Genomic DNA, 24,729 nt, shown 5'->3' on the forward strand with positions numbered 1-24,729 from the left:
CTCAATTTGATGAAACGCCAGTATAGGTATCTAATAATAAAACATAATAATGCTTCCGTCACGATAAAAATGCGCTTATTTTAGTTCAGAGAAATATTGCAATGCAACAGACACATTTTTCTAGGGGTAAAAATATTGTGTGTGGTTGTGTATTTATCCACCTAAATATATAAAGATAAACAATAATACATGTATGTCAATTTATAATATGCATCAGTTGATAGTGACGTTGTTAGATTCTCACTTTAAAATAGCTTCCTTTCCGGAATAAGCGAAATAGTACAGTCCACGGTAGACTAAACTGCATATCCCTTCAGGTATGTTACTTCAGCTTATCAATTTGTATACTTTTACCTCATAGTTGACTGTACCAGCGAACTTTACGAGTAGAGTGCGAATGCAGTGTCCTATCTATTGTGTTAGTTTGATGTTTGACTTTTGGAGTGATTTAGATTTAGGGATTATTATCTTGTGCATTGTTAGACACTCGTGTATGATACCTATGTGCATAACTTACTGTGGTGTTTGTGAACATAGACACATGCGCATAAATTGCGTTAAGAAATGATGGCTTAAGGGATAGTTTTGTTATATTGTCGGAATAAAATATTACAGTTATATTAGAAAGAATGAAATAAATACATTTATTCAGTGCACTGAACACATACATTCATACTAATATCATAAAATAAACGCGTTTTTTTTTATTTTTAATTAATCTTTCGTATAGTATAAAATATACTTTTTTTATGAAATGACAAATAACGAAACCATTTTCATGGATTCGCAGACACTGAAGGCGCAAGAGCCTTCAGTTTCAAAACAAATACGCGACAGCCCCCAACTAAGGTATAATTATGAGAGCTGACCCTGAAACTAGTTCACCGGGTCACTAAATAGTCTAAATATGTTCTATGTTCTTTATATGTCCAACTCCTAACTTATAGATTCAGAGTTAGAATTAAGTCCCTATTGTAATTTCAAATATGACAGCATGTTGTGAATGAATAAATAAATGAATGAAATAAAATGATTGGAGTTCATACGATCGCTACTGTGTGCTATGTAAGACATGTAGTTTAAACTTTAACCCACGATGACAGTACCTACATCTATCATCAACATCATATCAATCTAGATACTAATTCAGATTGCATGTATCAAGTTGTCTAGGTTATTAATATGTACATTGAACAAAAACATTTAAATATAAAATAATGCAAATTCCTCATTATCCAGTGACCGGTACACTCCTACACCCATCTGCATTTCGCAACGATATGAAAATATTCCAAGGCACATATTAAAGGATTAATCAAATTGCAAAAAGTTGCAGGCTCCACTCGGACAAGCTAGAATAAAGAGCTGGTACAGACGTTGGGAAATAAGCCTCAAGTACAATCGAATTCAAAATTCGATACGGGTTTTGTCTTTTGCTAGCTCCTCTTAAAATATTGAATCGCTTCGTATCGGTGGTGCTTAGTGTCCTGCCAAAATAACTTCTTATAAGTTCCTATAACTAAGTACATAGATGGTGTCCCGACTTTTAGGACACCCTGTATATTAATTTTGATTGAAACACTTTTTTGCCATTTTTGCTAGGGTTTGTTATTAACAATAGTTAGTTAGTATACAATCTATATTAAACTTAATTGATCATGGTGACTTTATCACACAGTACTAAAGTTTAAAACATAGTAAAACTATGTATATCTTATAATACTAAAAAAATAGATTCAAAAGATTCTTTGTCCGCTTTGGTTTTTGAGCTCGAGTGTACCGTTTCGTCCAGTGAGTAAAGTACCAAACTCAGTGAATCCTGTTTTGCGTGTTGGCATTTGATGATGTTCAACTAAATGCTCATTTCCTCAAATCTGCATTTATATGGGGAAGTAAAAGCTATCTTTCGGCAATATGCCAAGTATTTCAAGAAGATCATAGATAGTGCAAAAACTAAACAAACCCTTATTTAAAATGATTATTGTTTTATATTATAATTGTATTTAACTTAGAGAGATTCTTGTCTAGGTGTCGTACAGTCCTTGTCCCTAATATTACAGTGGTAACTGTTTATTGGCAACTAAAATTGTGATTTGTTGAACCTTTAAATTTTACTGCCAATTACTGCTTAATATACCTACATATTATTACATAAATAATACATTTTGTGTGCCTTACTTAATATTCAAACAATAAATAAAAATATTTTGGCCGGTATGATGGACCAGGCATGTGAACTGTGATCAGCAGTCTGAATAAAACGTTTTATTTGATTTAATAACAATGCGGTGTGACACTGGACATACATACATAGCTATTTTTTTAATTAAATTACACCATAACAACAGTATCTTTGAACGTTGTTATATATTAGTTTCGTCTTAGAATGCACCCATTCTGAGGACAGCATAGATAATGAAAAAAATATGCTCTTATTTTAGCCGGCTTCAAAAAGGATGTTCTCAGTTTTTTGCTCTTTTGATTAAGTTTTTTAACATTTCTAGTATCTTATTACCGCTTTATTACTTTATATTATACTGTATTTGTGCAATTGTTTTTTTTCTTATTTATGTTTATTATCTCATCTTTAATATTTATTTTAGTTTTGTTAGTGATACATTTTGTGCGTATATATTATAGTGCGATACATTATCCGTAAAGCCGTAACATTATCCGTATGTTTTTAAACATTGTGCTACCACAAAAAACTTTAAACACTGTTTAACAAGTGTTTAAAACAAAATTTGACAGATTTCGTAGGCGTTTGACAGCGCTAAACATTTGTTAAATACTGTCTAAGTTTTTGTGGTAAGGCCCTGAGTGTTAGTCTATGTTTTTAACGAAATTTATTTATCAGTCAGTTCAAAACTGACAACTATCATTTTACCTAATAGTTAATAGAACCAATGTGTTCAGCTAGGTGACTCTGTTTTATTTATAAATTCGTCGATGATTAAATTTAATGAGGGATGTTTATTAGTGTCAATGAAAGATTGAAAAAGTTAGCATTTTTCATCGGCTGTACTAGCGTTCAACGTGAACTTGTCGATGAATTTCACACTCAACTAACAGGCTGTTCGCAAATATATTCGCAATTATATTATAACAAGAGGCTTTTTTGACAGCTGCTGCAAGTGAGTTTTCGTATAAAGCTGCGTACAAACCGCCCAACGAATGCCCAACGAACGCCCAAGGATGGATATTTATCATACATAATACAGGGCAGATGGCAGCAACGAAGGTCAACGAAATCCGTTCGTTGGCGTTCGTTTGGCCGGTCTGTACGCAGCTTAAGACGAAAATACTAAGTATCAGCTCGTCAAAATTAGATGCTCACATCTAATTTTGACGAGCGAGCCAACTGGTGTGAGTGAGCCAACAAAAAATCTCTGTTCTGAGGGTTTGATAGTTTTTTTTACTGTGACGCCATCTATTTCTCCTACAAAACTGTCGCATGTAGGTAAGTAGTTAGGTGTTTCTATTGAAAGTTGCGTTATGTATATTTGAACTTGCTACTTGCTATTGAGAATTGCCTTTCAAATTTCATGAATATTCGTTTCTTGTATAATACAAATAATTTATATTTCTAAAAATATAATGGAATCAGGGAAAGGTAAGTCCATAAACTAAACACAAAAACTTATAACATGTTTTTATTCACAATGTGAAAAATCTTTTTAAAATATAGGTATTTACAAAAGTATAAAATAAAATAGCGTAAACTTATAAGAACGGCGTCTCACAGATACACAAAAACGTGTATTTTGACCTCCTCTCTCATCATCATCACAAAACATCATAGAATATAAATCAAAACAAAATGCTGAACACAATCTTGAGTTATTTTCATATACCAACTAGAAATTGAAAGAATTCACGTGTGGCATTATACAGTCAATGAAAACGAGTAATGTTAACACTTACAAATTAATCAATACACTACGAGTATCGAAAAGGTTAATATTGATATCACTTACTATTCTTCATCAAAATACAGAGTAAGGTGCAGGCAGATTTAAGTAAATTCACACTAAAAGTGTTTATAATTTACAAATACTTATCGAGTTCACAATTTCCAGTAAACTTACTGATTGATAAATAAATATGACACTTTAATCAGGATCTGTCGCGGACTTTCTAGTTGGATTAGAGTTGAATCTTCATATTTGGACGGTAGAGTCCAGACACTCGATTCATCGCTTTCACTATACAAGTCCGTAGCTCTACTTTATGGTTTACTGTTGGTAGTAGAGACCTTTGTAGTCGTAGGCGGCTTTTGTTTCTTGTAGCTTGGCGGCCTCGGGGTTGTTCTTAGCTTCTATCGCGTCACGCTCCTGAAAATGAAATAAAATGTTTTGTTATGGCTAGTTACAAAACAAGAATGATTACATTAGATGTACTGAACAAAATGAAAATGTTCATGATGCACATGACTTCATAATATATGCCTATTTTTTACAATTCTAATTTTTATTCTCTGTGGAGGAACATTTTTGCATATGCCCAAATTGCCCAAGGTCTACAATGGCTTCTAAAGCTTGGACCATTTCCCACTACGATGTTCCTCTGCCCTGTTTACGGCTCTGCCTAGCTTCACACATACACACAGATTTATAATTGCCAAAAAATGCCTTGCAAAGCAATTTCTTTAACAAAACATACTTTATCCACTCAATAAACTCATAAAACCCTAAACCCTCAGTCACTCAACACTAACTCTATAAAAACCAAAACGACTACTAACCGCATTAGCCTTAATTCCGGCGTAGATCAGATCCAGACCCTTCTGGATTTCCGGGGACACGGGGGGAGGGGTGGGGATGTGGTCTCCCTTGACCTGGAAGCCGAACTCGTCGGCGGTGTACTCCACGGTGATGACCTGGCCGTCGGGCGCGGTGTAGGAGTAGGACCCCGACTGGACCAGCGCGTTGTGGTCTTGACCGACGTTCTTCAGGTATCCTGACTCCTCGGCTTGGATGTGGTTGCCGGTTTCGTATCTGTGGAAGGAGGATATGGGGTATGGTTAGTGGTGTACGGTGTTTGATCACCTATGTAGTGGACAAAAGGGGTTCAAAAGTAAGAAAGATAAGAAATAAGTAAGATAGAGAACTAATTATTAAACTGATGTTAATATTATGAAAACATACGCGAACATTAGACGACCGAATGGCGTAGTGGTTAGTGACCCTGACTACTGAGCCGATGGTCCCGGGTTCGATTCCCGGCTGGGGCAGATATTTGTTTAAATACAGATATTTGTTCTGGGGTCTTGGATGTGCCCGTAAAATGGCAATAGGCCCGCCCCCTATCACATTGGGACTAACATACACTCTGGCGAAAAGTGGGTGCAGCAATGCACCTCTGCCTACCCCGCAAGGGAGTACATTAGTACAAGGCGTGAGTGCGTGTTTTTTTTTTTTTTACATACGCGAACAATGAAAAAGTTTCAATGACAATAGCACCAAATTGATCCTGTACGGAAAAGGCTAGCTTAATGACGCCATCTGCAATATTGAAGTACATTTAATAGCGCATCAGAATATTACCAACTGAAATCGTTAATATTCCGTTCAAATTATATTATGTTAAATAAAAATTGGGGCTATTTAGTGCAGGCATTTTTTTATGGAACTTATTCATTGCTCGCGAATGTATAAATATCAAAGTTTGAATCATATATGGTACCGAAATAGTAAGGTGCCTGATATATTGCATTTTAATCATGTGGTTACGTGTTGTGTTGCGGTATATGTACGAAGTAGGTGCCAATTATTACACTGGCAGTATGACTAGTAGCAGATCGAAAATGACTGCTCCAGGCAGCTGGAATTTTCCATTATTTCGTAAAATATAGGTAATTTAAGCCAATTTCTACACACTGCTAAACAAAAATCATTCCGACTAGTAACAAGTAAAAGTAGACTTTTGTATACCTGTACAAATCTGAACTAGAGTTTTAATGTTTAGTGAAGCTATTAAAAGAGTTGGGTAATAGCATAACTGCACCCATAAATGAATGTTAAATCATGCGTCAAGGTGTGTTTAATACTTCCGTATCAATCAGCAAATATTATGTAGGTAGTTGTAGTTGGTGATGTGAACTTTATCTCCAACTTATATGACACCAATTGAGGTGCTAGAAAGGAGCCTCCTCAATCGTCGTTCTGTTACAACCCTAATCTTTTAGTAATTACTGCTCATGCAGCTTTGGTATATTTCCAAACAGGCATGCACATGGTAAGGTAAGTTTTGTTTGCAGTCAGCGGCAGCGATCAGCTCTGCTGAACAGTCCTCTCATCGCGGTGGCAAACCGTAGTCTAGGCCCAGTGTTTGTCAAACTCTAATAAAAATCCTCATTATTTTTTTAAAGATTAACATTTTATGATAATAGTAGTAGCAGTATGTTTTAAGTATCCAATTACAGTTGTTAACAACTGAACGTTTTCTCCGGTAACTCCGGTATTTCGCAACTAAAAGTGCATCTCACAAAACGCTGCTCCATTTTAGAGGCATGAGTAAGACACAACGCAACACTTAAAAGTAATTTCAAAGGAGCACTATTATCACAGTGTACTTTCACAGAACTCTAGACTGTTCAGATATACCTACTATAGTAATGGGAAAGTCACAGGCCGTCACAGCATCAGAATCTTACTTATTTATAGGTACTTATATATTTAGTGCAAATAATTCGATATTAACAGACTTAAACATATATACCTATAGGGAGGTAGTACGTTATTAATTTTTTTGAGGTAAAAAGAGGTTCTATAGGTACTAAACTCATACAGTATAATGTTGTATGTAGTACCACCTGTCCGGGTAGGAAGGTAGGTACATACAAAATTATGTTTATTTTTTTCGAACAGGAACAGAAAATAAGAAGTGATGAAGTGTAAGTATTATTCTGTGGTGCATGATGACTAAGATGTCCGTTTGCAGAGCAGGTTACATAACCACAAGCCGCCCGCCACGAAATAACAGTGACCCTGACCGACAAAATTTCTCCCGTGCCAGCCATGTCTCACAAATTACCATACCGAGAACGAAAGCTCTTAAAATAGCCACCGGATGGTTTTGACAAGATGTAAACGTAATCGGTGCTAATTAATCTCAAAACAAGTTTAAACGATTAATCTTTCACGTTTGAGAACTACTTAATTATTGTAATTTTTCTGATAAAAGCTTCGAGAGGGGCCCTTTATCTACCTACAAAACGTATTGTGTTGGCATAACAGGTAAAACTAGATCCGAAGTTCATGAATACTTACGCAGTCTTGTAGCTTCCATCAGTGCCTTGTTCCTTGTCGAACCTGATGATGGGCACGAAGGTGGTGGTCTCGAGCTGAACCTTGGGCCTGAAGTCATCTATCTTCTGCTGCTGCTGCTGCTGCTGTTGCTGCCTGTAGTCGGTCTGCTGCTGCTGCCGGAGGTCCTGCTGCTGCCGGAAGTCCTGGTGCTGTTGCCGGTGGTCCTGCTGGAAGTTGGACAACTCCTGCTGCTGTTGTTGTCTGAAGTCCTGCTGTTGTTGTCTGCGGTTCTCCTGGAAGGCATTGTAGTTTTGTTCCGCAGGCTGCAGGTCCTCGGCCTGCGCCTCAACCTTTGCCTGAACTGCCTGAGCAGCCTTCCTCTGTGGCTGTGCCGCCGCCAACGCCAGCACACCCGATAATACCACCTGAAAAACAACAAATACAAAAGTCAGTTTTTTCGAATGCCATAACGATAGCGCAATACAAGATTAGCTCTTGGGAGTTGCATTGTGAATAATGATGGAATGATGTTGGACAAAAGAGTCTAATCATATTCCCAATGACGCAAGATAAGTCGGGAGGAAACAATGAGTTGATCCGCCGCGCTTGTGAAACCGAAACCTCGGCGGCGAAAGTAGCCCGAACACGTATCTCCGGTATCCACACATTTACATCTTCCATACAACACTATTGTCTTAAATCTGTAAGTCCAGATGCGCCGTTGAAGCATCTCTACACATTACATAATGTTGTCAATTGATACCTCTCGCCAGTTTTACGAGTTTACAGCGAAACAAAAACCGTATGCAGAATGAGCTGTTGCGCCAGATATTGTTCGATAGCTTTCGTGGTTATTGCAAATTTATGTAGTGACATCCCTGACCCAAATGATATTGATTCATGCATACGCAAATTAAATGAGCTAATTTTGGTCAGAGACGTATTTGATCACGCTTTCGTGAGCGTTTCAGTTGATTGCAGACGTCTAAAAAATAGTAACTATTACGAATGATACGAAGGTAATTTTATGTTTAATTCAATAAAGATCATTTCTTTTTATGGATGTGCAATTGTGTAATGGCTATAACAGTGTTATTAAACATTTGCTTGCTCCATCGGCTATTCAGTTGTGCGTAATATGATCGATTTGTATAGAATGGACGGAATTACGTTGACGTCTTAGATAACAGGAACTATTTTTAAACGAACTGCACCCTTTCTAGATTAATTCATGTAATGAATAACTATATTTAGCTACACTTAGGCCCTGTTTCACAATGTCTGGTGGCTGTCACTCTCTGTTATTATTTTTTGACAGTGACAGCATATTAGAATTAAATTAAATCCCACAAGTAGCCACTAACCATACATTGTGAAACAAGCCCTTAGTAATTAAACCTTTTAGAGACACTAATAATAAAAATAGTTTACACAAGCCGAGACTCGAATTACTCGCAAACCTACGGTAATTACCGGCTAAACTGTTTGAGCTTTAGGAATGGTTCGTGCTACCGGCATCTTAAGTACGGTAATCTTATTTTATTTTTATTTAATTCCTACATTCTAACCGTAACAGAAACATGGTAAAAATTTAGTTTTGGTTTATTTTCATACATAACAAAAGTATATGAATACATTTCCTCTGTAGGTTATGTAGCCTACATACACGTTGTAGCTAGCCTCTAGGGCTGAGTAGCCTATGCGTGACCCAGTAAGGTGTATTACTTAACATCACTTGTACTAATGAGACGATTGTATAACGAATACATTGAACTCTTATTCTGTAGGTGAGCTTGATGTAATTTCTTGTTTATTTTTCGTACTAACAAATATTGCGCGTCGTGAACTCGTATTGAAAAGTAAAGTTCAGAGGCAGGTCATTTTGGTGATCTGATTCTTTTTTGCCAAAGCTTAAGTCGTTGTTTTAGTTTTTTTTTTGTAATTATACATTATACACCTAATAATAGGGTTTTTTACACTTACTGCAATTATAAGGTTCCGTGCAGAATTTTCATTTTATACTAGCTAGGACTTCTGGGATTCTTATATAATTTTTCCTAATCGACCAGCATGTTATAAATAAACATCCGTTTTAAGTTATTCATTTTAGAAAAATTTGAATGACGATCAATAGACCAATACGCATAACAAGTTCACCAATCCATCCTTCTGATTTAACCTCATTTCGAATCGTAACTTCACGCATGTACGCCAAAGAGCGGGTGTTTAATAAGCATAAAGTAAAGGTGGGTAGGAATATGTCAAAGTTGAACGCATACGCCCACTGACCTATTTGGGAGTTGCATCAGAGAGCCGATCCTTACACGCCGGCAACCACTATGAAATCCGGCGCAGATGATACCTATCTCATTTGTAATTCAACGCAAATAAAACCAAATAGAGCTACACCTATAAATATTACGATTGAATTAAACTTTTCCACAACTTGTGCCCTTGAATATTTCTATTAGCATTTTCTTTAAAATACGTCCATCACAGAATTTGGTTTATGAATAATAATATGCAAGTTATTGAATCTTTTAAGTCCTTGCATACATGGATGAATGTCCCTTGGTTTTAAAATCTATAAAAGTTTGGAAAGCTCTTAAAATTAAAATTCAAATACTTACAAAGTAAGTACTTAACAACCCCTTTTATAATTTTCACAAAACCTTTCTCCAAAGTTCCTATAAATTTCGCATACAGGAAGTGGTCCCAATTCCAGGCGAACTTAAAAATCAAAAGAAGCTCGTAAATTTTCGGAACTTACCAGAAGCTTCATGTTGTGTATGTGTGAAGTGGCACTATGGAAGGGTCTCGAAACTGTGTCAGCATTATAGTGAGGCGGTTGCTTTTATACCGCACCCCTGCCAGGCGCTCTTTCGCCGCCGGCTCTGGTAGAGAGGGCACAGTCGCAATTTACTATCACTATTTTACTATTTTTAAAACTAGAGATCACCGATATTTTATTGTGCGTATTTAGGGTGAACTCATATCTATAAACACAATAATAATAAAAATGACGAATTGAGTTGGCAAAGCTTTTATTCTGTGCATTTAGGCACTATTTATTAGCTACTCTAGCTTTTTCGCGCGAGCATCGCACATTTCATATCGCTTTTCTAGGGTTTACGGCGGGGATTCCGGTATAGTAAGAGAGCAATTGAGGAAAATAAAGCTTGTAGGTATAAAAAATAGGTGCAGTAGATTTTGTATTTATTCGTTATTAAATCTTTATAATATTACCTATAGTGTAAAATATGATAGAGTTATTGAAAATTGCAGTAAAAATTTAACTATGTAACGATAAATTCTCTTCGTCATACAAAACAAATTTCACATATTTCAGCGGCCTTATTACTAAAAATAATCTCTCTTTCAGACAACATACAAATTAATTACTTATTAATAATACAATATAAATAAATCATTATTTACTGGTTTATTCTACTCAGGATAAGTTAAATTTATTTTTGAAGGATGGTAGAGAGGGTGCAAATGTCATATCCTTGGGCAGAAAGTTCGTATGTAATAAGGCAGTTAGGAACTCAGACTATTTTGCTTTTAGATTTAGATTTTTATTGACATCGAAAACTGTTTATACATGTACAAAGACTGTACCTCCTCTACACGGTCACTACTCTTCGCTATCTGACTTTCATTCTAGTAGATGAATCCTAGTATCAAATCCGATTCAGATCCCATTGTCAATATCAGATACACAGCATTTATGGGTACCGAAGAACCGAATCTCTACTAACGATATCGATTACGTCACGTAAGATCCATATTTTTCCATTGTGTGTGTATGTGTATGTATGACAAATTTTACGTAACTTTGCAGTCAATTACCTCTAGCAGTTTTTGTACGTGTCAAAACTTTTTTATTTATTTAAGTGCAATGCCAAATAATAATCAAACTTTTGTTTTTGTATTTGAATGGATGAAACATAAATAATATTTAGATCTTAAATCATCAGATAAAGATAGTATAACGAAAGTAAAACAGCTGATAATTTTAAGCGATTGAACTGATTCTATGACTCATGAGTCTAATGGATGCGTTACAATATATTGCTTGCTGATACACTTTGTTTACACGGGAGCTAGGCTAGCTGACCTGCGGCTGCGAACAAGAATCTGAAACAAATATTCAACTCTAGAGATCCACGTAAAATAATGTTACCCCCTACAAGAAAATAATAAAATAGCTATATTATCAGATTTAGTGCCAATTTCTCCATAGTCGGTTATCTAACCGACAGGGATTGATTTATTAATTATACGTCATCTCCATATAAAATTCATGACAGATGTGTCAAAAGTCAAGCACTACTCCCTGGTTATGCTCTATCCGACTATCGATAAATATCCGGCACTTAGGGAGATTGTCTTGATTTTTGACAAGCTTCTCCAACAGCTTAGTTTTGATTTCTGCTATACATTTTTCTGCTATACCTCTATGTAGATAAAAAAGAGTCACACTTTCTTTAACTCTAACTATGTATTATGTCCGTAAACACCGTTACTTAACGTTTAACACACCCAGACTTTATAAGTACGAGTAATCCTACTAACAGCTAAATTGTTGTAAGTATATTTTCTCCGGGGTTTTTGCTACACATGCATACATTGTCGATCGATTATATGTCCGATTACATGTTGTTATCAATTTTCATATCGGATTGTGCAATTTATATGAGGGTGGAACTCACTTCTTATAAACATTGCGTTCCGCGAAGATGTTTCCATACTTTCTTTGTGTATTCTGACTCGCTCTAACTCTAGAGTAGTGACAGTAGCTCTATGCTGTTCATTAAAGAGTTCTGGTGCAACAGAAGCGTGATCGCGACACGCAAGGACTCGCGGCTCAGTGGGCAGGCAAAAAGAACCACTCCCATCGTTTGAGTGATTGATTGGTCGTACAAAATTACCGGTTTCCATGGCGGAGGAAAAATTGAGCAATATGTTAAGATTATTGAAAATTAAATCGAGTAAGTAGGTAAGCGACATCATGCGAGCCGAATATTTATCACATTTAATTGATATCTCCAGCTGAGTTTTTCACCATCTCCTCGGTAAGGCACTGGTTTTAATCCTGATATGGGATATAACAATGTGTTCTTTTGAATTCAAGCACAATGGTGTGATACACGTTTTTACGTGGAAAGAAAACGAAATCCTTGTTAACTTTTTCTCAGGTTTGTAAAATACTAAAAAAAAGGTTCTTGAATTTCAATATATAAAGTAAGACACATACTTACTACTTATGGTAGCTATTCTGAATGCACCAATTTCAAAAGCATAGCACAGGCGCGAGATTCTTTGGAAATTCTACTTTATCTTATTTTCATATTCGTTTTTTTGTTATTATATTGTTGTTGACGACGAATGCTGAAAACAATACGCAACGCGGTAAACAATGCCAAAAACGGCCATGTTTATGCTGCGCTAAACAGATAGAGCTTGCGTGACCAATTCCGCCTGGGTCTTATTTTTTGTGAAAATTTGATTGTTTTATTTACCTTTTTTCTGTTTAAAATCATGATGATTACGTTTATTTTGTTCATGTACATAAGTTATTAACTAGTTTTAAGTTCAATAAAGAGATATTGATGATTGTGCAATGTTAGAAATTACTTAGTAAAATGTAAGGAAAATTGTTATAACTTTTTAGTTTATGTACCTAGAGTAGGTGTGTTTTATTTCCCTGCTAGATTATTCAGTAATTAAGTTGATTAAAACGTTAAAATGTACATAGATTAAGTCTTTATAATAAATAAATGCGTTTGAAACAGTAAAGGGAAGCAAAAGAGGGCAATAAAAAATGATTAAAAAACAAGGTTCGTCTGTGCGGCATAGCTTCGAGGTAGCTAAGCAACCATTTCGCTAGGTAGAAATCGTACTACGCCAGCCGAACAGAGGAACAATAAGAAGACTAGAAGAAGCCTGAAAACACTTCTGCCTCCCTTTCTGCTCACTTTTCAAGAAAGAAACTGGAGTTTTACTTCTGCCCCGGTCACCTACCTAAGCCTAGGTATTCAACAACCTTAAGAAGCAAGTTCAAGTGGATTACGGCCATCGGTTAACTTCGTTTTGCAACTGTAAGCAATCCGCTACAGTTCATGGTCCTTCGAGCCGGATTGTTCCTCTGTTCGGCTGGCGTAGTACGATTTCTACCTAGCGAAATGGTTGCTTAGCTACCTCGAAGCTATGCCGCACAGACGAACCTTGTTTTTTAATCATTTTTTATTGCCCTCTTTTGCTTCCCTTTACTGTTTCAAACGCATTTATTTATTATAAAGACTTAATCTATGTACATTTTAACGTTTTAATCAACTTAATTACTGAATAATCTAGCAGGGAAATAAAACACACCTACTCTAGGTACATAAACTAAAAAGTTATAACAATTTTCCTTACATTTTACTAAGTAATTTCTAACATTGCACAATCATCAATATCTCTTTATTGAACTTAAAACTAGTTAATAACTTATGTACATGAACAAAATAAACGTAATCATCATGATTTTAAACAGAAAAAAGGTAAATAAAACAATCAAATTTTCACAAAAAATAAGACCCAGGCGGAATTGGTCACGCAAGCGCTATCTGTTTAGCGCAGCATAAACATGGCCGTTTTTGGCATTGTTTACCGCGTTGCGTATTGTTTTCAGCATTCGTCGTCAACAGTCTCCCCCTCGTTACGTAGTAACCGGTTCCAGGTTCTGGCGGCAGGATGCTGAAGTCATATCGGGTGGTGCTGTAGTCGTCAGGATGATCAGCCTCGTTGCAGGTCTTCGCAGGATGCCGTGCTTGGTTCTCACGTCGACGATTCTTACTGTGCCGTCTGGTCCAGGGTGTGTCGCGACGATCTCGCCTCTAGGCCACGTACCACGTGGTAGTGAAGAGTCCACGATTAGTACGATGTCACCGACCTTTGGGTTAGTGTAAGGTCGGCCTGGGTGGCGGCGTGGCAGCAGTGTAGGTAGGTACTCCTTCGTCCATCGTGCCCAGAAGTGATCCGCTAGGAGTTGGCAGGTCTTCCACGTCGCAGTACCAACAAGAGAACTATTGTGAAATGTTCCCAGTGTCGGCAGACCACATGATTTTCCAATCAGAAAGTGGTTAGGTGTTAGTGCTTCCTCTGCGTCTGGGTCTAGACTTATTTCAGTGAGTGGCCTTGAGTTTACCACATGTTCGACTTCCAGGAGTAGTGTGTGAAGCACCTCTTCTTTGGGCGAACTTTCATTCAGAGTTGCTGCTAGTGCTGTCTTCACGGAGCGTACGAGGCGTTCCCAGGCTCCGCCCATGTGTGGGGCCCCGGGAGGGATGAATTTCCACGTGATTCCGTAGTTTTCAGTTTCTCGTACTAAGTCTGTTTGTGATAGACTTTTCAGCTGTTCTTGAAGTTCTTTGTTCGCGCCCACAAAGTTAGTTCCGTTGTCGCTGTATATTGTTGCAGGGGTTGATCTGCGGGCAGCCATTCGCCTCAGCGCCAGTATCATAGAGTCGGTTGAGAGTGAGTTGGCCAACTCTAGATGGATTGCGCGCGTAGTCAGGCATGTGAATAATGCACCCCAGCGTTTTTCATGACGTCTTCCAACTGTCACAGTCATTGGGCCAAAGTAGTCCACGGCGGTACATGTGAAGGGCCGTTGATACCTATTTAGTCTTTCTTTAGGTAGGTCGCCCAGGGGAGCACTCTGTGGTTTCTGTCGGCGTATTTTGCACGTTAGGCATTCTCTTGTTATCTTCTTCACGGAGTTACGTAATTTCGTCACGTAGTATCGTTGTCTTATCTCATTCATGACTGTTTGATGGTTGCCATGGTGAAGTTGTCGGTGTTTCTCCTCGATGAGTAGGAGCGTGACGTAGTGACTTCCATCGAGCACGGCGGGGTTCTTGTAGTCGTGAGGTAGGTATGGAGCGGCGCCGACTCTCGTTGATAGGTATATTATGTCGTCTTCAGTTTTCAGCGTGAGCGTCAGGTTTTTCAGTTTTGAGCTTTTAGGTATTTTGGTGTTATTTTTCAGGTGATGTTTTTCGCTCTTGAAGCAGTCGTCTTGTATCTTGCGGATTAGGTATTTTTCAGCTTTGTTTAGGTATTCTTGCGTAAGTATCACGTAATTTATTGTGCTTCGTTGTTGAGTAGGAACAATTTTGCGCGGGATGGCTTTGGCAGTCTTCTTGATACGCCAAGTGGTATCTTGTGTAATTTTCTTAGTTACTTGAATTTGATTTTTTCTTGATTTAATTAGTTTCTTGAATATGTCGACGGCTTGAAACACGCGGGCGGTCGCTCGTAGCAGTCGCGTGAATTTTGAAAACTTTTCAGGTTTGATGAGCTGTTCTTCAGTGTTGATGACGTGCAGGGCGCAGTTTGGTTTTTCTTCACCTGTAGTAGGTATGTTGGGAGAGCTCTTGTCTTCTGGCCATTCTGATTCGTCACAGTAGAGGAACGATGGGCCTGTGAACCATCTGTGTTGTATGTCGAAGTGAGAGGGCGCGTTTCGTGTAGCGTCGTCTGCGACATTCTGAGCAGTAGGTATCCATCTCCACTGAGTCGGCTTCGTGTGATCTTCAATTTCGGCTAGTCGGTGTGCGACGAAGGGCTTGAATGTTCTCGGGTCCGACTTTATCCATGCGAGGACAGTTCTCGAGTCGGTCCAGTAGGTAGACTTGTTTATTGTTAAGTCCGTTTCCTTTGTTACTGTGGCGGCTAGGCGGCAGCCCAGTAGTGCGGCTTGCAGTTCTAAGCGTGGGATAGACACGGGCTTGAGTGGTGCCACCCGTGACTTTCCTGACAACAGCTTTACTTCGACGTGGCCATCGGGGTGTATTGCTCGCCAGTATATTGCTGTTGCATATGCCTTTTCACTCGCGTCGCAGAATACGTGAATTTCGCCTTCAGTTAGCTTGGTTGTAGTGCATCTAGGTATATTCAGGTCTTGTAGCTTTTTCAGGTCTTGCAGCCATGTTTTCCATTTTCTTTCTTCGTTTTCTTTCAGGGGATCCGATGCCCGTGCGGCATACATCTTGTAGCATAGCTCTTCCTTGTACAGTTATCGGCGAGGCCAGCCCGAGCGGGTCGAACACGGACATTACTGCGCTTGTTGCCTCGCGTTTCGTTGGCGGTCTCGTGCCCTCTATGGCGTCAGACGGTGTGTTTCGCAGGTTCAGCGTGAAGTTGAGTTGATCTGAAGACACGTTCCATCGGAGTCCCAGTGTTTTCTCGACTTGTTCGCTATCTTTTCCCAGGTCGATAAAACCGTTGTTTCGCACGTCTTCGGGGAACTGTTCTAATATCTGTGGCCTGTTGCTAGCCCATCCTCTGAGTAGAAATCCGCCTTGTTTGTGTATGTAGTCGACTTCTGAGATGACACGTTTCGCGGTTTCTTCAGACTGAAAACTTTGTAGGTAGTCGTCCATGTAGTGGTTGCGTTCTATGGCTTGTACCGCTTCCGGGTATTTTTCTTTGAAGTCGGCTGCGTTGCGATTTTTTGCATATATTGCGGTGCACGGTGACGATGCTGCGCCGAATATGAGTGATTTCATTCGATATTCTTTCGGCTTCTCGCTGTCCTTTTCTCTCCACAGGAATCTGAGACTATCTCTGTCTTGCTCGCACACTTGAATGCGGAGGAACATTTCCTTGATGTCACTCACGACTGCTATCGGTCCCTCTCTGAATCGCAGTAGTACTCCGAATAATGATTGCAGTAGGTCGGGTCCAGTCAGTAGCGCGTCATTTAGACATTTTCCGCTACTTCTTGCGGCTGCGTCGAACACCAGGCGAACCTTCCCTTTCTGTGGATGCACGACGGCGAAATGAGGTAAGTACCAGGTTCTCGGTGATGTAGACGGTCCAGGTACTGGTTCAGCGTAGTCACTGTCGAGTAAGTTTCTTATTTGCTTCTCATACTCGCATTTCAGCTTTTCATCTTTCTTCAGTCGTTTTTCTATACCGATTAGTCGCTTCATTGCATTTTCGCGGTTGTTTGGCATAGTTTCATTCGGAGTTCTCCATAATAGACCTGCTTCGAGTCGGCCTTCGGGTAGTCGTCGGCATGTTGCTTCCAGTATCTCGTTGGCTTTCTTCTCGGGGTCATTTGAAGGCGTTTTGGGAGTTACGCCTAGAGACTCGATGCTGAAGTGATGTTTGATTAGCTCGTCCATCTTGTCTTCGCGAGTTGTTCGTATGTGGTTCACGGCTATCACTGGTCTTGTGCTGAATGTTGCACAACCATGTAATGTCCAGCCTAGTCTTGTGAGTGAGGCTACAGGTTTGTTTCGGTCTCCGGATTTCACGTCTTGTGATATGATTAGATGCCAGTTGTCTTGTCCAATCACTATTCTCGGCCGCACGTTGTCGTAGGTAATCACGTCGGCGATGTCGGACAGGTGCGGACAGTCTTCTATTAGTGTGTGTGGCACCATTTGTGACGAAATGCTCAGCTTCGAAATCGTGTAGGCATTCATTTTTTCAATGTTTCGTGCGTATCTTCCTTGAATCTTCAGTTTCAGTCGCCTTGAGTCGGGCTCGTTCATTCGATGTCCGCCGATGCCTTCTATGCATAGACCTTCCTTTGGACCGGTGGCTCCGATGCAGTCGGCCACTTCTTCCTCTATGAGTGTGATGGTGGCTCCTTCATCCAGCAGGGCGTAGACTTCAGTAGTATTCTTCGGGCCGTATAACTTCAGCGGCACTATCTTCAGGTATCCTTTCATGGTGCACAGGGTGTTCACTGAGTGCGTCTGCTTGTCTTTAGCTTGCTGTGGTGTATTCGTGGGTTGTGTGTCTTTAGGCTCGGTCGACTCCTTCTCGCCTTCCTTGTCTCGGTGGAGAAGCCTGTGATGTGATCCTCTGCACCCGTTTTTTCCACATGGTTTCGCGCGGCAGTTGAAACCCCGGTGTGTGGAGCTCAGGCATCGAAAACACACGTATGCCTTCTCGGCAACCTCCCATTTTTCTTCCAGTGGTAGCTTCATAAATTTCTTGCATGATTTCAGAGCGTGTTTGTCACTGCAGACTGGGCACTCTTGATTGTCCTTCCGAGAGGTCAACATAACTTGGTGGTATTCTTCATCGTCGTCGATGATCGACTCGTTCTCGGACTCGGCACTGCTGTCGCTTATTTCTTCTTCATAGTTGTCCGCTCTTGTCATGTGCACTTTGTTCTTCATGCGGTTGCGCAGTGGTTCTCTCTCCTTCTTGATGTATGGTCGGCTCTCGAACTCGCAGGCTTCGAATTGATCGGCGGTCCGGTTCAGGAAAGACGTGAGCGCGAGTAATACTGGCCATTCTCGTGCTTCTTCTGCGGCTTTATATTCAAACCACTTGAATCTGATCATGATGCTCATCTTCGATAATATCTTCTCATATATGTCTTCAGAGTGTAGCATGTGTGTGCGCTTCGTAAGTTGAATGGTGTTCACCACGTTGGCTACGACCCCGGCGAAGTGAGCGAGGTTGCGAGCGTCGTCAGACAGCGGCTTCATTTTCTCGATGATTTCTAGTTCGCTTCTTATCAGTCTTAGTGGTTGACCGAATCTTCGTTGTAATGTGTCGATGATAAGCTTCGGATTTGTATCGTTGAATAACATCGAACGTACTGCTTCTTTAGCTTTTCCTTGTATGGCTTTTCTGAGCCTCGCGATGTTCTCGATCTCGCTGAAGTACATCTCTGTATCTCTGTATGTCGCTCTGAATGCGATCCAGTCGCTCGGCTCCCCGGTGAATGTATGCAGCTCACTCATGTACCGGGGTGCGATCGGCGGCGGCTGATGATGATGAACTTGTCCATCATATGGGGTGGCGCGTGTGTGTGGCGCCGTAGGTTTGCCGTTGTAGAGACGTGGCGGTTCTGACATGTGGGGTGCCTGTTCACAGTATCTTCCGTACTCCAGTCGCTCCCCCTCGTGTCGTCTTGCCGATGTGTGAGCTTCCACGTGTGATGTTGGAAGTGAAGTGAAGCGCTTCGCTGTTGATTCCTCGACCCATTTGTCAATATGGCTCGATCGTCCGGCCTGGCCATGAGGCTCGTCGTTGTCCTCCTCCAGGTCGCTCAGATCTGTCTCGGATTCCAGGTGAATCAGCTCCAGCCTCATCTTGGCTAGCTCCTGTTCAGCTTGCGCCTTCTTCGCTTCTTGTCGCTTGATCTCGATCATCTGTTCGATTTCCTTCCTTCTTCTTATTGTCTTCGATGTCGAGGCGTGCGACGTTGGCCTCCTTCGAGGTACCACAGTGTGCTCTGACCCGGCCCTCTTCTCGTGATGGGTCGGTGCAGTCATCTCTCTCTCCATTGGCTTGTTGCTGGTACTTTGCTTGCTGGCCGGCTCGTCGAGTTTGGCAGTCGACTTGGCTGAGTTTCTTGACGTTCTTGAGGTTCCCGTTGCCCCGGACGTGCCCGTGGTACCGGACGTGCCCGTGGTGCCGGACGTGCCCGTGGTGCCGGACGTGCCCGTGGTGCCGGACGTGCCCGTGGTGCCGGACGTGCCCGTGGTGCCGGACGTGCCCGTGGTGCCGGTGGCCTCCGTGGATCTGGTGGCGTCGGTTGTTGCTGTCGATGCTGACTCTGCCGGCGAGTTGTTCGTTGTGCCTGCTCTCTCGCGAGTTTCGACGGCTCTCCCTTCAGCGGTGGGGGTCGTGTTCCGACTGGTCTTCGCTCGTGTGTTCATCATGTCGCCGTTATGCTTGATGTGGGCTCCACTTGATGTCCCTCGGCGATCTTCTCACGTACAAGGCGAAGGCAGTCTACTTGGATCGACCGCACCGCTTCAAAAGCGTTAATTGCAAATACGCAACGTCAAGGTGTTACGTAATGCAACCGCGCTGAGCGCGTAGTTTCTCGAACACTCCGCCTCTTCTGTGGGACGCTTAGCAATATACGAGCCGATAGAGTGGCAACGTAATCGCATCAGCGTAGGCTTCGAATCGTCCTCTTCACAGCGTATTACTCCCAGTAATCGCTTATAGGCTTGATTCTCCTCCTCTTCAGCTGCTGGTCTCCTCCTCTTCGATGAAGCTTCTTGGTTGCAGAATCCGGCACTCGAAGGACCATGAACTGTAGCGGATTGCTTACAATTGCAAAACGAAGTTAACCGATGGCCGTAATCCACTTGAACTTGCTTCTTAAGGTTGTTGAATACCTAGGCTTAGGTAGGTGACCGGGGCAGAAGTAAAACTCCAGTTTCTTTCTTGAAAAGTGAGCAGAAAGGGAGGCAGAAGTGTTTTCAGGCTTCTTCTAGTCTTCTTATTGTTCCTCTGTTCGGCTGGCGTAGTACGATTTCTACCTAGCGAAATGGTTGCTTAGCTACCTCGAAGCTATGCCGCACAGACGAACCTTGTTTTTTAATCATTTTTTATTGCCCTCTTCTGCCTCCCTTTCTGCTCACTTTTCAAGAAAGAAACTGGAGTTTTACTTCTGCCCCGGTCACCTACCTAAGCCTAGGTATTCAACAACCTTAAGAAGCAAGTTCAAGTGGATTACGGCCATCGGTTAACTTCGTTTTGCAACTGTAAGCAATCCGCTACAATTGTACTTATTGAAACATGTTAACTATCAACTTTTGAAGCAAATCTCTCCGGCTCAAGCATATCGTAAAACGTAGTCACCTATTACGAGATTGTATAGTAATACTGTGCATTAGACGCGGTCAAACGTCTATGGAGGTCACTGACACCGAATCAGCTGATTGCAAACGCCAACTAGATGGTTCGGTTAAAGTAAAGTGAGAACTTAAATAATAATTATGCTCTCAATTTTGGAGAAAATACTTTTTTGAATATTTTTTTGTTTCCATTATTTATATATTTGACATTATGTAAAAATATCCTTATACCAGTAATTAAATCTGATTTTGGTCTGACATATAATAGAAACTACTTTATTAGCAATCGCCACTTAACGCTTCAGTTTTCAAAAAGAGGACATTGAAGCCTATAGCTTTTAGTTTTAATTGTTTTTTTATTGCCGACACATTCGTAGGTATCTATGCAAATAGTTACCGATATTAAAAACTTTCGTTAATTTTGAATACTTACTGACATTTTGATATTGAGAGATAAAGGTGTGCGTTTATCGAGAAAACGTTGAACTTTTAATAATTAATATGACTATTATAATAAAATTGATTGTCATAACTCATATGACACTTTTTATTGCATAAAAGGTATTGTAATAAAATTTATATTTTACATAACTCATACATAGATTTAACCGATTGTTTCCATTCAAGTTTTCATTTTATGGTAATATTGATGAAAAACAAACCTTTTTTAGTATAAAATGGATCCGTTTAAAAAAAAGACACATTGGAGTGATCGTGAGTGATAGTTGCACAATGCGGAGTGAGTGGGGTGCGCGGGCGCAGCGCGCAGCGCTAGCGACATTCCGAGTAGGAGACGCTCTGACTGATCTTGACATTTGTAACGAACCAATCATTTTATTTGCCTTCAATTTTACGAAGCACGCAACATGCTTGCTAACAAGCTATTGGAATTTGGTTAGAGCATGTCAATAACGTTAAAAACACCCGCGAGTTTGACAACGATGCCCCAACTCATTGCAACTGCATAGCTAATTCAGTGCTTAATTTGTTTTTCTTGTATGCTTTGGTTTAACTATTCAAATTGGTTCTGAGATCACAATGCCATCTTGAATTGCGTTTTCGTTGTTTTTCAAGAGCAAATCTCGAGCAAACGAGCAGTTTAAAAAATTTGCTTACAGACTAATATGTTTGCTGTGCGTACGAAAAAAAACACGAAACGTTTTTTTTGTGTTTTATTTATAAATAGACTTATAAAATATGGATATCACATGGCAAATAGTTTTTTTTATTTAATTAAAGCGTTTATTATTGTTTGATGCATTACCACAACCTCCTTAGTCAACTTTACAATAAAAGTCGTTTTAAGCTGTCGTAGTAGACGTTACTTCAGCTTCGGTTGTAGATGCAGCTGGCGCGGAAGTAGTAGACGAACTTTCCTCAGCTGAGCTGGAAGAAGAAGACTCAGTGGAAACAGCTGCCGTTGTTGGTTCATCAGCTTTAGTCGCTGCAGTGGTCGAAGACTCTGCACTCGCGGCCTCTGTAGTGGACACTTCAGCAGTTCCAGTTGGCGCTACAGCGCTTGAGGCTGGCTTAGATGCTTCCTTTGTCGGCTTTGGTGCAGCCTTGGTGATGGCCACTGGGGCTGACGGGGCGCTGGCACTGTCGGAGGCCTTCAGAGCGCGTCCAGACTTGTCCTTAGTTCCGAATGAGAAGCTGAGCGGAGACGGCGGGGTCGGAATGTGGGAGCCAACGGGTTGGAAGCCGTTTTCGTCGGCAATGTAACTGAAATTTGTTGAGAAAATATTTATATAATTAGGTACTACATGTTTTCATCACTAATGATTAATATGCTGGTATGGTTTCCTGTTAAATGATTTTCCTGTTGACCTACTGTTTATTTATTTTGATTCGGTCATGTGAATTATGCAGAAAAATCGTGGGTTACTTGACCTTTTTTGTTTATCATATTTTTTCATAATATTGAGCAGAAGCAGAAATGAAATTTACCAGAAACAGATACAAATTATTAAAATGTTTACCTTTCTCTACTAACGTTATTGCAATTTAAACCTCTTAAGTACATATCAATAATTAAGCCCTTACAAACCCTGACCTATAAGAAAGTTACAGACACATAACACAATAGATGATTCATACAACAATATGTAGTGTAGGCTGATAAAATTATTATAGGTAGGTATGTAATTACTATAATAGAGTTCACAAATGGATGGGTACTATGGCAGCATTGACAGCTCTACACGATAGAACATCCACGAAAGGGGCATGTCTGAGTGACGTAACGTTTTTTATACATAAGGGGCTTAGACCTACAGGGGATATGCACAAATATTACATTCAAGAGAGCCAGGTACTCACACCAGAATTACAGAATGGAGGCCCTTTAATAGTCGCCTTTTGGCTTGTTATACCACTCTTGTAACATGCTGCTGATGCATTATAACATTGCAATTTAAGGTTATGTAAATTTTTATGCTCAATGAGGCTCGCTTTAGGCACACTGACTGCCTGACTGGTGACTGACTCTGGGGTAGGTCATCACCACTCTAATATCCTAATTAATTACACCTTCCGAGTATAGCGGCAAGACAGTAACACGAGTGCTAGACCGAAGATACTGTCTCGCCACTGTACTCAGTACAAATCAGGGTATAAGAAGAACAGGGTATACCTCAGGCTGATGAGCGTGCCGTCAGGAGCAGTGTAGGAGTACGACCCGCGCTGCACGTGGATCTCATCACTCGAGCTGTCATTCTCTTCACCGCTGCCGCCGGAGCGCGCCTCCACTTTTGGCAGCACTTTGTTGTAGGACTCCTCCTCCCATTTGATACCGTTGCCAGTCTCGTAGCTGGAAGTAAAGAGGATGTTATGCCCTACAATATACACTCAAAAGAGACGAGTCACAATTTGTAATAGTAACTTCACTGAATCAAAAACTAAAAACATATATTTTAAGGCATATTATAGCTAAGTCAAGTCATATTTTGTCTACATAATACTGCTTCCGTATAAAACTCCGTACAATCAACGAAGTTATTTCCAATGACAATTACAACTCACCTAAACTTGAAAGTTCCGTTTGCCTCAACTTCCTCGGACTGAGAAAGAATTGGTATCACAGTTGTGTGATCTTTCTCCAGCGGAACCACCCCAGTAGGAGACGGCGGGGGAGCCCCCGACACACTGGCCAATAAGAAAACAAAACCCGCTACTTGATGAAACATTTTGTTCAATTGTTTCTTTGACTGTCACCCAAAAAGTTGACGGTTGAATGATGAACCAGGAGAGCCGGGCTGTTTTATGTAAGACTCGCATATTGACAGTACCCTCCCCCCGCGCCCTTCCGGTCTTAGTTGTCGCTAAATACTTCAACCTTAGCACTTGACTGGTCGCTGGCTTGCACAAGCGAGGTGTCAACAAAACGTCATTAACGCGACGTGACGAATCACTGCTCCCGCTCGGGATGACAAGGTTGCCCGAGAGTTCCGCCAAAATTTGGCATAACTGCCTCTACCTATGGATATGGCTCATAAATAGGTAGGTACTTACTATCCAAAAGTAACAATAAAGCTACATTGAAAGTAACATTCAGTTATAATTGTTGACCGTTTACTACTAGTAATAGACAATACAATAATGACTCACTCTCTATCTGACGATGGTCATACCTGTAGATATCTGTAGAAGGTCGCTTCTAGAATAATGCATAGGAAATGAAAGAGGAAATTTCAGCACAGTGAATCGAACCCGGTACCTTTGGCTGTGGCCACAACTGTTATTATTTATTATTATTATTTAATACTTTATTGCACAAATATAACATAAGTGTACAAAAGGAGGACTTAATGTTTGTCAGCGCTAAATTTTACTGTCGTTTCATATATTTTAGTCATAAAATGAAA

General features: G+C 40.3%; 3 protein-coding genes across 3 annotated transcripts; all 3 read right to left on the reverse strand.

Annotated features, from left to right (window-relative positions):
• Positions 1-3,637: 3,637 nt before the first annotated feature.
• Positions 3,638-10,126, reverse strand: LOC105393287 (larval cuticle protein LCP-22). Its single transcript, XM_011565019.3, has 4 exons — positions 10,021-10,126; positions 7,272-7,675; positions 4,745-4,997; positions 3,638-4,334 (listed from the first exon to the last, which is right to left on the reverse strand). Exons 1-4 carry the CDS (start codon positions 10,030-10,032, stop codon positions 4,236-4,238), a joined length of 768 nt encoding a protein of 255 aa, XP_011563321.1. The 5' UTR covers positions 10,033-10,126; the 3' UTR covers positions 3,638-4,235.
• Positions 10,127-13,956: 3,830 nt separating this feature from the next.
• Positions 13,957-19,936, reverse strand: LOC119691912. The gene is made up of 2 exons (XM_048629076.1): positions 16,289-19,936; positions 13,957-16,170 (listed from the first exon to the last, which is right to left on the reverse strand). The coding sequence occupies exons 1-2, from the start codon at positions 19,934-19,936 to the stop codon at positions 13,957-13,959; spliced, it is 5,862 nt and encodes a 1,953-aa protein (XP_048485033.1).
• A 2,084-nt stretch (positions 19,937-22,020) lies between these two features.
• On the reverse strand, positions 22,021-24,116 carry LOC105393285 (flocculation protein FLO11-like). The gene is made up of 3 exons (XM_011565018.3): positions 23,888-24,116; positions 23,499-23,675; positions 22,021-22,588 (listed from the first exon to the last, which is right to left on the reverse strand). The coding sequence occupies exons 1-3, from the start codon at positions 24,049-24,051 to the stop codon at positions 22,168-22,170; spliced, it is 762 nt and encodes a 253-aa protein (XP_011563320.3). The 5' UTR covers positions 24,052-24,116; the 3' UTR covers positions 22,021-22,167.
• Positions 24,117-24,729: the final 613 nt, after the last annotated feature.

This window comes from Plutella xylostella, chromosome 22 (genome assembly GCF_932276165.1).
Source record: "Plutella xylostella chromosome 22, ilPluXylo3.1, whole genome shotgun sequence".
Lineage (NCBI taxonomy): Eukaryota > Metazoa > Arthropoda > Insecta > Lepidoptera > Plutellidae > Plutella > Plutella xylostella.

Excerpts from the sequence above, each read along its gene's own strand:
- LOC119691912 (XM_048629076.1), bottom strand. The coding sequence starts at position 19,936 with ATGATGAACACACGAGCGAAGACCAGTCGGAACACGACCCCCACCGCT. Across the intron at positions 16,171-16,288 it reads GAAGAGCTATGCTACAAGAT|CTAACTGAAGGCGAAATTCA; the intron begins GTATGCCGCACG and ends ACTACAACCAAG.
- LOC105393287 (XM_011565019.3), bottom strand. Across the intron at positions 4,998-7,271 it reads GATGGAAGCTACAAGACTGC|ATACGAAACCGGCAACCACA; the intron begins GTAAGTATTCAT and ends CTCCTTCCACAG. Across the intron at positions 4,335-4,744 it reads CCGGAATTAAGGCTAATGCG|GAGCGTGACGCGATAGAAGC; the intron begins GTTAGTAGTCGT and ends TTTCATTTTCAG.
- LOC105393285 (XM_011565018.3), bottom strand. The coding sequence starts at position 24,051 with ATGTTTCATCAAGTAGCGGGTTTTGTTTTCTTATTGGCCAGTGTGTCG. Across the intron at positions 23,676-23,887 it reads AACGGAACTTTCAAGTTTAG|CTACGAGACTGGCAACGGTA; the intron begins GTGAGTTGTAAT and ends CTTTACTTCCAG. Across the intron at positions 22,589-23,498 it reads GGCACGCTCATCAGCCTGAG|TTACATTGCCGACGAAAACG; the intron begins GTATACCCTGTT and ends AACAAATTTCAG.